Source organism: Mobula birostris, chromosome 9 (genome assembly GCF_030028105.1).
Source record: "Mobula birostris isolate sMobBir1 chromosome 9, sMobBir1.hap1, whole genome shotgun sequence".
Lineage (NCBI taxonomy): Eukaryota > Metazoa > Chordata > Chondrichthyes > Myliobatiformes > Myliobatidae > Mobula > Mobula birostris.
Window position 1 is genome coordinate 17,250,276 of NC_092378.1, and position 12,375 is coordinate 17,262,650.

The following is a 12,375-nucleotide window of genomic DNA, read 5'->3' on the forward strand; positions in this document are numbered from 1 at the left end:
AATAATTTTGCTCATTCAAATAATTCATTATGGGTTATATATAAAAATGTTATTTGCATACATAATGCTACAAGCACACCTCGCTTAAAAGTAAACTAGAAATTACACCCGTATTTTGGACTTTGGTGTCTCTGTTGCATCAGTTTAATGTTTTGAAGGTACAAAAAAATAGCACTCCACGGGTTCCCTCCCACAGTCCAAAGACATACCTAATTGGTAGGTCAATTGGTCACTGCATATTGTCCCATGATTAGGCAAGGATTAAATCAGCGGATTGCTGGGTGGTACAGCTTGCAGGGCCAGAAGGGTCTATTCTGCACTGTATTTCAAATAAATAAGTTAACAGAACTTTCAGTGTAACTACAGAAATACAAGGCCCTGCCTAACATAATTCCATGGAAATAATTCTAAGCTGAAGTGGGAAAAATAGTGCAACTATAATTACTGCTTCACTAAAAATATATTTTCAAAGATATATTCAATACTGCAGTTTCAATTGATGTCATGGAATCTCATTTCTTCTTGAGAATAGGCTCAATAGCAAACTTATTTGATTGAAACAAACTATTTAATCACTTTAAAGTTGCTACACTAAGGTTCCTACTGTAAATGAAACTTTTTTGTCGTTCATTCATTTTAAATATCTAGTGTATGTTCGTGTTGTGATAACGTTTTGGAGAACAAGTGAACGCAGGTGCCTGAGAGCAATGTGATATTCACGCAGTAGGGATGGGAAAGCCATTATATTGGCTTCACAGTTCTTATATCATTCACCCAACTTTCAGCTTCCTGTTTGACGTTTGTACGTTTTATAAAGGAAAGAGCTGTATCATAAGCAGCGGCTGCTTTCTGGTAACCATTTTAAAATCCAACCACTGATCATTAGTTCAACTATGTATTCAAAACCAACAGCCACGGTACATTACTGATGTGTGAATTAAAATATTCTGAAGTAACAAATTGCAGAATTTGGGGAGGCACAGTTGTGCAGAAGTTAGAGCTGACTGCGGATGATTCTAGGCGGAGTTTGCACATTCTCTCTGTGACCATGCGATTTTCTTCAAGTGCATCAATATCCTCCCATACCCTGAGGATAGCGCAGTAAACCAGCCACCAGGACATTAACCTGCATGAAGGTGGGTGGCAGGGGACCTGTGGGAGAGATGAAAAGATTGCTGATGTACTCGAGAGGGGGGGACAGAGGGGAAAGAAAAAAAAAGGAGAATGTTTTAATTGGGCACCACAGTAGCGTAGTTGTTAGTTCGACACCATTACAGCACAGGGCACCCCCCAATGGAGTATGTATGACCTCCTTGTAGAATATACAGGTTTTCTCCAGGTCCTCCGGTTTCCTCCCACAGTCCAAAGATGTATCAGGTTAATTAGTCATTGTAAATTGTCCTGTAATTAGGCTGGGGTTAAATCGGGGTGAGGACGTGTTGTGAGCAGTGTGGCTCGAAGAGTCAGGGATACAGGGAACAATGGAATATTGCAAGAGACAACATGCAAAGGTCAGCCTAATAGGCTCCTTCTAATTCATAATATGAAAGAACATTTTCATAAAATTGATTTTGTAAATAAAATCAATATATTCAGGAAAAAAATTCTTTGTTTTCACAGTGACTGATGTTAAATGCAACATTGTTTAGTTTTTTAAATTTCATGCCAGCATCCAGAAATACAAATACTTGCATATATTAACTTGAAAGCATATTGACTACTATTTTACTGCTGCTCTTTAAATGAATTCTCCATTAAAGGTTAGCATTTTAACCACTTCAATTTTAAAAGCAGAACCTGATCAAAATGAAACATCTTCAAAGTAAACTATTGTAGTTTCCTGCAGTACACGACATCTGTAGGTACAGTAAACTACAATAGTTTACTTTGAATGTGAAAGTAATTATTAACTGCACAAGATTAAAACCGGACCAGATTTGAAAAGCTATGACAGAATTATTTTGTAACAAAACCTACAAGATAATAACATATCAATTTTGGAAATACAGGTATATTCTGAAACACCATTCTACCTGAAATATACAAGATCCTGAGGAATGTTGACGGGATGGCTATGTAGAGAATTCCTCTCTCCAATATAGAATGAGAAAACACCATTTAAAAACAAGGATAAACCAATTAGACAGTAAGTGATTATGGCACATAGCAAGTCTTTGGAACCCTCTACCTGATGTAGAAATATAGAAAACCTACAGCACAATACAGGCCCTTCGGCCCACAAAGTTGTGCCAAACATGTCCTTACCTTAGAAATTACTAGGCTTACCCATAGCCCTCTATTTTTCTAAGCACCGTGTACCTATCCAAAAGTCTCTTAAAAGACCCTATTGTATCCGCCTCCACCACTGTTGCTGGCAGCCCATTCCACGCACTCACCACTCTCTGCATAAGATCTTACCCCTGACATCTCCTCTGTACCTACTCCCCAGCACCTTAAACCTGTGTCCTCTCGTGGCAACCATTTCAGCCCTGGGAAAAAGCCTCTGACTATCCACATGATCAATGCCCATCATCTTATACAGTACACCTCTATCAGGTCACCTCTCATCCTTGTCCACTCCAAGGAGAAAAGGCCGAGTTCACTCAACCTATTCTCATAAGGCATGCTCCCCAATCCAGGCAACATCCTTGTAACTCTCCTCTGCACCCTTCCTATGGCTTCCACATCCTTCCTGTAGTGAGACGACCAGAACTGAGCACAGTACTCCAAATGGGGTCTGACCAGGGTCCTATATAGCTGCAACATTACCTTTCGGCTCCTAAATTCAATTCCACGTTTAATGAAGGCCAATACACCGTATGCCTTCTTAACCACAGTCAACCTGCGCAGCTACTTTGAGTGTCCTATGGACTCAGGCCTCAAGATCCCTCTCATCCTCCACACCGCCAAGAGTCTTACCATTAATACTATATTCTGCCATCATATTTGACCTACCAAAATGAACTACCTCACACCTATGAGTTGAACTCCACCTGCCACTTCTCAGCCCAGTTTTGCCCGCTGTAACCTCTGATAGCTTTCCATACTATCCACAACACCCCCAACCTTTGTGTCATCAGCAAATTTACTAACCGATCCCTCCACTTCCTCAACCAGATCATTTATAAAAATCACGAAGAGTAAGGGTCCCAGAACAGATCCCCGAGGCACACCACCGGTCTCTGACCTCCATGCAGAATATGACCTGTCTACAACCACTCTTTGCCTTCTGTGGGTAAGCCAGTTCTGGATCCACAAAGCAATGTCCCCTTGAATCCCATGCCTACTTACTTTCTCAGTAATCCTTGCATGGGGTACTTTATCAAATGCCTTGCTGAAATCCATATACACTACATCTACTGCTCTTCCTTCAATGTGTTTAGTCACATCCTCAAAAAATTCAATCAGGTTTGTAAGGCACGACCTGCCCTTGACAAAGCCATGCTGACTATTCCTAATCATATTATGCCTCACCAAATGTTCATAAATCCTGCCTCTCAGGATCTTCTCCATCAACTTACCAACCACCGAAGTAAGACTCACTGGTTTATAATTTCCTGGGCTATCTCTACTCCCTTTCTTGACTAAAGGAACAACATCTGCAACCCTCCAATCCTCCAGAACCTCTCCCATCCCCATTGATGATTCAAAGATTGTCGCCAGAGGCTCAACAATCTCCTCCCTCGCCTCCCACAGTAGTTTTGATGGCAAAAGCAGAGTAGTTGAATATTATTAAGGCAGAACTAGGTAGATACATACTTGAGAGTTCCTGTATACATTTAAGATTGTGTTAAAGTTGGAAAGTTCCATACAGAAACAGGCGCTTCTGCCATCAAAAGCCGCATTGACTGACCATTTCACTCCACAGACACTCCCTGACCTGTTGAGTTTTTTGTGACCTGCTCAAGACTTCCAGCATCACATCAGGGGCAATTTATATACAATATACCAACCAACCTGTGAGAAGAAATCAGAGCTAATGGCAGAAATTGGATGAAATTACAGGGAGAACACTGCATCTCTACACAGCTAGCACAGAACTGAACCCAGGTCATTCGGGTCAGGGGAGCAGTTAGGCAGCAGCGCTGAGGGCTGCTGGGAGCAGGTATTGATAAACTTCACCTTCAGCAGGTCCAAACTGACCACCTCCACTATCAAAGCATTTCTGCTCTCCATTTCCCCCATTTACTTCCACTTCCAGCACCCTTTCCTCCTCTTGTCACAGGTTAAATAAAGAGCACTAGAGTGATATTTAACTCAAGTAGTTGATGGTTATAAAATACTATATTTAATACACAATGATAATGTGCATTACTTACAATATAATGGTAACAATAGCTGAAAAACAAATGCTTTTTTACTTCTACCACTCACTACTGATCAATTGCAAGTGCTCAGCAGAACAAAGCAATAACTGCTATGCAGAATAAACTTGCAATGATAAGTGGAATGAAGAAGCATACCCAAAATACCGAAAGAACTCAGCAGGCCAGGCAACATCTAGGATAAGAGCACAGTCAATGTTTCGGGCTGAAACACTCTGGCAGGAATCCGAAGGGTCTTGTCCTGAAACGTTGACTGTGGTCTTTTCATAGATGCTGCCTGGCCTGCTGAGTTCCTCCAGCATCGTGTGTGCTTTGGTCCGATTTCCAGCATCTGAGGATTCTCTCGTTTGTGAATGAAGAAACATGTTCAGCAGAGTAAAGGAGGAGGGAAGGCTGCATTTCTCTAGCACATCTTCTGAACTTAACCTGTGCCAAAGCATTGTACAGTCAAGGAAATTAGTCACTATTGTAACACAGGGAAAGTGAGCATGTAGCAAACTTTCACAGATAGAAATGAAATAAACTGCAATATTAAACATGAACCAATATCCCTCCTAGATGCAAGCATCTAAGAGAAAAGTTCCCAATCTGGTGCCCACGGACACCTTGGTTCAGGGTGGGGTCCATTGCATAATAAAAGTTGGGAACCCTTATCTAAGAGTTTAAATAGACAAGTTTTGAAATCATGTATAAAAATTAACTCATCTAACAGGGAGTTACTCTCAGTGCAGGACTGATGGGGCAGTGTAGATTATGTACGCAAACCTCTAGAGAGGGACTTTAATCTACTGCCTTTTAGTGTGTGAGAATGCTACTAGTAAGTCACGGTTAACAAGTCATGAGTTAAACCTGTTGGCATTACCCATGTGATTTGTTATTTTTGGCTTTTCGCAGCTTTTTAAAAACTCCTGAGCAAAGGATCTGCAAAGTTACAGTTTGCTTCAGAGGTGATCTTTGCTGTACTTGATTGAACTGTGATCGGTTATTTTAAATAGCTCACACAATTTTACAAATTTCCGAAGCTTCTGATCCAACATGTATTGAGAACTTGACCTTCCCAATCTTTAATTTCCTTCCCCTTCCCAACCCTGATCCAAACTGGTCTAGATAGCATGGGTTGAAAAACAGCAGACCAGTGTGGGGTGGTGCAATTCAACCTCAGGAAGATGCTGCCTGTCTACTCTGTCTATGTCTCTTATAATCCTATAAACCTCCATCAGATAAGCCTCTGCCACTCCAGAGAAAACAACCCAACTTTTGCCAACCTCTTGTAATAGCACATGGCTTTTAATCCAGGCAGAATTCTGGTAAACCTCTTCTGCACCGTCCCCAAAACCTTTATTTCCATCCTATAATGTGGTATACAATACTCCAGATGCAGCCTAACGAGAGTTTTATGAAGTTCCAACATAACTTCCTCACTTTTGAACTCAGTGCCTCCATTAATATCAGCAAGCATACCATACGACTTCTTAACCACCCTATCAACCTGTGTAACCACTTTCAGAGAGCTATAAACTTGGATCCTCTGCTCAGTACATTGTTAATGGTCTTGCCCTTATCAGTGTACCCTCTTTATATTTGACCTAGCAAGGTGAAACACCTCACATTTGGCCGGGTTAACCACCATCTACCTTTTCTTCCCCAACATCTGCAACTGATCTATATCCCACTGTATTCTTTGCCAGTCTTCTATGCTATCCACAACACCAATCTAAAATTTCATCTGCAAAGTTACTAACCCATTCATGTACATTTTCATCAAGATCATTTATATACATCACAAATAGCAAAGGAAATTTAATTTCATTTGGTATTCAATTCACCATACATTTGATTTTCATAGCAATTTAAAAACACAATGTTCAGCCCATTAAAATGGATTCATTCTAAATTCTGTGCCTTCAAATAATGGCTTAGATTGGCAAGTCCTGTGTCATCCTAATTGCTGTCTTCACTGCTTTTCAATGACATAGTATCCCTTAGATAGATAATTTATTAACCCCTAAGGAAATTATAGTGACATAGTATTACAAGTGCACAGATACACAAATATAGGAAGAGAAGAAAGAATAAGTAAATTACCTCAAACAGTCTAACAGGAAGGAGTCATCACTCCCCCAGCTATAGGTTGACTCATTATAGAGCCCAATGGCCAAGGGTAAGAATGACCTCAGAGTGCTTTTTGGAACAGGACATTTGTCTTAGTCTATTAATAAAAGTGTTCCTCTGTTCAGCCAAGGTTGCATGCAGAGGATGAGAAACAGGGTCTAGAATTGCCAGGATTTTCCATAGGGTCCTTTGCTCTACCACAGCCTCCAGTGTCCAGTTTGACTCCTATAAAAGAGCCAGCATTTCCAATCAGTTTATTGAGCCTGTTGGCATCACCCGTGTTGATGCCATTGCCCCAGCACACCACCACGTAGAAGATTGCACTGGCGACAACAGACTGGTAGAACATCCGAAGGAAAAGCCTGCATACTCCCAAGGACCACAGTCTCCTCCTAATGTAGAGGTGATTCTGGTCCTTGTACACAGCCTCTGTGTTGGTGTTCCACTCAAGTCTGTCATCCAGATGAACCACCAGGTACTTGTAGGTCCACACAACATCCATGCCCTCACCATCAATAGTAACAGGGAGCAGTGCAGGTTTAGTCTTCCTAAAGTCCATCACCATCTCCTTTGTCTTACTGACTCAACTGTAGAAGATTCAACTTGCACCATTTGACAAATTCCTCCACCAGGGCCCTGTATTCACTTTCCTGTCCTCCCTTTATACACCCAACTATTGCTGAGACATCAGAGAATTTCTGCAGATGACATAACTCAGTGTTATTTCTAAAGTCTGGGGTATACAGGGTAAGCAGGAAAGGAGCCAATGCAGTCCCCTGTGGGACCCCAGTGCTGCTAAAAGCTATGTCCGACACACAACTCTGAAGCCGCACAAACTACCAGTCAGGTAGTGCATTATCCAGGACACAATGGAAATGCCAACTGCATAGCACAGAGCTTTCCTCCAGCAATGAGGACTATATAGTATTGAAGGCATTCGAGAAATCAATAATCATGATCCTCACCGTGCTGCCCTGCTTATCAAAATGGGAGTCGGCTCTGTTCAGCAGGTAGATGACAGCATCATCAACTCCAATGTGCTACTGCTAAGCAAACTGCAGGGGAGCAAGAGCTGATCTGACCAAGGATCAGAGGCAAGTCAAAACCAGGGTCTTCATGATGTGTGAAGTCAGGGCCACTGGACTGTGGTAATTTATGACTTTCAGTAGGCCCTATTTGGGTACTGGGACCACACATGATGTTTTCCACAGAGTCAGGACCCTTTCCAAGCTGAGACTCAGATTGAAAACGTGCTGGAGCGCTCCACACGGCTGCTCAGCACACTCCTTCAGGACCTTGGGGTTCACACCATCCAGTCCCAATGCTTTGCTGTCTGAGTTTCCCCAGAACCCTTCTCACCTGCTCCATAGTGAAGGCGAGTCCATGATGACTGGGGAGTTGGTGGAAGGTGGGGGCTGGGGGAGATGAAGATCGGGACAATAGCAGTAGGGATGTGGAGGTGTGGATGGTAGGTGCCGGGCTAGGAGGGGATGTAGACAAAGGTAGCCCGTGCTGTTCATTCACGTGTTGAAGTGGAGGGGGTTGGGTAGGAAGGAGGAGGGGAGACTTTGGAGCTGAGGGAGCATTGGGTGCCTCGGCACCTGGACTGGAGTGCTGGGGGGGGGGGGGGGGTGGGAGTGAACAGGAGGGCAATTGTCAAACCCATTGAAGGATTGGTTCAACTCATCAGCCCAGTCAACGGCTGCATTCCGAAGCTCTACAGCTCGGCTGATTGAAGCCAGTGATGTTCTGCATGCCACTCCACACCTCCCCTGTGCCACTCCATCCAAGTTCGTTCTCCAGCTCTCTCCTGTTTTCCTCTTTAGCCACCATGCTCTTCTCCTTGAGCTCTCCCTGCTCATTTCAATTCCTCTGTCTCCTGATCGAAAGGGTCTCCTTTTGTGATTGAGGAGAGCCTTTAGATCACGGTGACCCATGGTTTGTTGTTAGGGAATGTTTAAAAATTGCATGACATAAAATGATTTCAATTTGCAAGCATTAGCCTCAAATAATTAATTAGCACATGTGGCCTATTTTTGTTTGTTAGCTTTGGTGATGTTCATCCCATCATAGTGTTTGTGGTATGTGCCACATCTGTCCAGCGCTGAGAATATTTCACTTTAAAACGTGTTACCATTTGTACATGATTGCAAAACTGATCTCCCATCTAAACCTTTGAATGCATGCCAAGTGAGGGCATATTAGCTAACATTTAATCTTCCAAGTGTGGCTCAGTTCTGTCAATGTTAATACACACAGGGATCACACTCTTTCTTAAAATAAATTCCTTGTTTCCAGAAAAGAACATGGCAGCCACTCAAAACAAATCATTGTACAGTTTAGCCAGTCCATAACACAAATAGCAACAAACTACTATATATGCAAACATGTGAAATATAACCAAATAAACAATGACGTGGTGACTCTCTGGATGCCTTCTGTATTGGTAAGAGTTGGAGAAAGCCAACATGCTTCTTGCTGTTGCCTCCTCCTGGAATGGATTTGCATTTATTCTATAATGTTCATCTTTCATAACAGTTAGTTATATAAATAATAGTTTTTTTTTAAATAAAAGCCTTTGGGTTATTAAACTTGATAACCTCTGCAATATATTCCAGCAAGCTGCCAAACTAGATCATTATTATATCTCAATTCCAGGCATAACTTCCTCAACTGCACAGTTTTAAAGTGCACAAGGGAAGAGTGGGCCTCACTATCACAAATATTAATTGGGTTTAAATAATTATTGAAAGAAAAGGAAAGAAATGTTCTTACATAGTTGCTACAGCTTGGAATGTGTCACCTCAACAAATTCAATAATAAGTGGCAAAAGGGAAGGATTAACTGCTTCTTTCCATGGATGCCATTTAATCTGGTGAATTTTCCCCCCAACATTTTCAGTTACATCACCATTTGGTGGTCGTTTTGTTAATATTTTCAAAAGGGGGTGACTGAAAAGCATTCTTAATGGGAAAGAACAGATTCATAGAAAAGTACAGCACAGAAGCGACCCTTTGGCCCTATCTAGCCCATGTCAAAGTATTTAAGTTGCCTACTCCCATCGACCTGCACAGGGGCCATCCCCTCTATACCCATACCATCCATGTACTCATCCAAACTTCTCTTAAACGTTGAAATCCAGCTTGCATGTACCACTTGTGCTGACAGCTCGTCCCACACACTCACCACCCTCTGAGTGAAGAAGTCTCCCTTAAACTTTTCAGCTTTCACCCTTAAACCGTGACCTCCGGTTATAGCCCTACCGAACCTCAGTGGAAAAGGCCTGCATTTACCCAACCTATACCTTGCTTATCTGTAGGCAAGTTATTAATCGGTGGCTCAAAAAAGAGGGGTTGAATGGCCTCTTCTTGAGGAGCAGCAGCAGCATTCCAAGATACGATTACAAATTCCAGGATACCCATTCGAAATCCAAGATAACTACTACTCAAAGATCAATTGAATTTGATGCGATGCGCTTCCTCGCTGGCTGCTTGCCAGTGCTAGACTAATTAATGTGTTCCTATGTTCCTGCTCAATGCCTTCTGAAGTACCGAGATAACACGCGAAGTTTTGTTTCTGAACAGCAGTTCAGCAAGAGACAAGACTATCACAGATAACACCGGCAAGGTTGTTACCTTACCTGCTTGGAATAAGTCCTTCAAAACTGAAGTGTCCGGGATAATGAAGCACTTCAAATTAGAAAGAGTTCAGAACTGGTACTCTATCTGACATTGTCTCTTCCTCCAAAAGTAATGACAGCGGATTAATTTACTGCCTCTTCAACATACTTAGGTGAAATATTTCTTTTCACAGAATGCTTAAGCCACTGAAAAGTCATCTTTAAGCAACTTTTATGATAGATAAATGAAGACAATAAATTTGACAATAATGGCAAGGCTATCGTATAGTTTCCAAACTAAAGAGTGGAATTGCGGAAGGAAGGATAAAAACTTAATTGGCAGTTTAATTTAATAAGCTTTGAATGAAGGACCCCCACCACCATAATTGGTAACACAGCTGGAAGTGATAACGGAGGACTGGGGAACTTGAATTTTAAAACTTCAAGATTGCTTAAAATTTCTCACCAACTTTTTAAAAATATAAATGCTAAGATACCAAGAACATGCAAAATCAGGCTAATTTAGTGGATTACTTTCTGGACTATAGTTTTCTCACTAATTTGAAAAATTTACAAATGTTCGGCGCCTGTTCCCAATGATGATCTAACATGGCGCTGTAATGAAATTTCTTAGTAGCTTCCACACAAGAGACGTTGTTGAAATGGGATGATCAGAAATAAACTTCTGGAACTGTCCTTGTATCGTTTTTCAAAATTTAAAAGTCAGATTACTGACTGATGTACATTTTAAAAGCTGTCTATCCCCCACTTGAACTCTTGAACCGGGTCCTGTAACATCCGCCTCCTGGAAGCGTTTCATCGAATTCAGTACTAAAAATAAGCCAAAACTTTATCCGTCAATAAGCGACTGTTGTCAGCTCCCAACCCTATAAATTAAGTCTCATCCATCTTTCACCCCCTAGTTATTGGTAGCTATTTGAACTTGAAGCGACAAGTCACAAAATCCCAACCGGAACTATCAATGACTCGACAGCCTTACCATTTTCCCACTGGAAATCCTACTAACTTTAAAGAATGCCGCCGAGTTCTTTACTGTTTATCTATGGCAGCGTTTTGTTTATACTACTTCCGTAAAGTCCCAAGTCCGAAAAAAAGGGGGAAACATAAAACTGAGCTTTTATTCAATAACCTATTTACATACACTAAGTAGAATTGTTCCCACCTCGATCAGGTTTTGAAGTGCAGCGAGTCCAGAAATGCATTTAGGATCCCCGTCAGATTCCTGCCCGTTTCTTGGGACTTGTGTTGACTTATTCCAGGAGCCACGCTTCAGCTCAGGGGGACTGATGCTGCCTGCTCTTAGGCGGAAGACCGTGAGTGATGGGTAAACCAAGCATACTGCGATCGCCGCCACCAATAGTAAAGGATGAGAAGATTTCAGCCGGCGACAGTGTGCCAGGGCGAGGCGAACACACATGTCGACAGCGCTCGGCGCCAGGCACCCTCACTGCATTTAACTGGCACTAGCTCAATAAATTACAGTCACGGCAACACGCCGATCGCGTCAAGCTTGTGTCCCCAGGGGCTTACAGCAACCCGGTCGTGTATCTGTCTGATACTCTTCGGATTTGCCACCACCTAATTCTGGGGCACTTCCAATCAATTGCCCGTCAAGAGATACAACGGTCGCTTCTGACCGGCCACATCATCCTGTCCGACGCGCGACTTGGCTGGTAGAACGTAGCTCGAAACCACCGCGGTCACTGTTCTAGCTCCAATGCAGCTTTAAAAGTCTCCTCTAAGTAAAACGAACTGTAAGAGTGAGGGGAGGGCAAAGTAAATCTTCAATTGAATCTAAATGGAAAACTTCTGAATTCACGCCCACGACAGGAAGAAGCTTCATATTCTAGCCGCTGATAAAAATGTATTAACTCAGCCATAGCGGCTTCCCACTTCTCCCAGTTCTGGGGGTTAGTAGTCCTTCAGTTTTCGATATACGTCGACATGGAGGCTCAGTCATTAACAAACATTCGATGGCAAAGTTTCTTATCACCAAAGTTAACTTTTCCTCCAGCTTTCAGTTTTAAAAAATAATTCTATTTGCGCTATGCAGCGGACACTGAAAGCAGCTGCCATCAATTGCGAGAAGCAATCCCCGATTAAATGATTAAAACCAGTTGGAACTGTTGTGCTTAATCAGACTTCAGTGAAAGTAGTTTGAGTGCAGCAACAGTGACCAATTGAATTGTTAAAATGCAAATAATTATCAAGAAAAATAAATATCTTTTTTTTGTCTTTTTCATTCGATTCTGGGACCATCCTTTCCCGCTTGTTTAATCAGACCTCACTTTCCATAAC

At 42.1% G+C, this 12,375-nt stretch overlaps 1 protein-coding gene across 6 annotated transcripts in view; it reads right to left on the bottom strand.

The window, feature by feature from the left end:
• Positions 1-11,882, bottom strand: part of cped1 (cadherin-like and PC-esterase domain containing 1) — a 279,536-nt gene extending 267,654 nt beyond the window's left edge. For all 6 annotated transcript variants that reach the window (XM_072267562.1, XM_072267559.1, XM_072267558.1 and 3 more), the window contains exon 1: positions 11,240-11,882. In XM_072267562.1, the coding sequence (XP_072123663.1) occupies positions 11,240-11,494 (255 nt within the window). In that variant the 5' untranslated portion in view covers positions 11,495-11,882. The remainder of the gene's footprint in view (positions 1-11,239) is intronic.
• Positions 11,883-12,375: the final 493 nt, after the last annotated feature.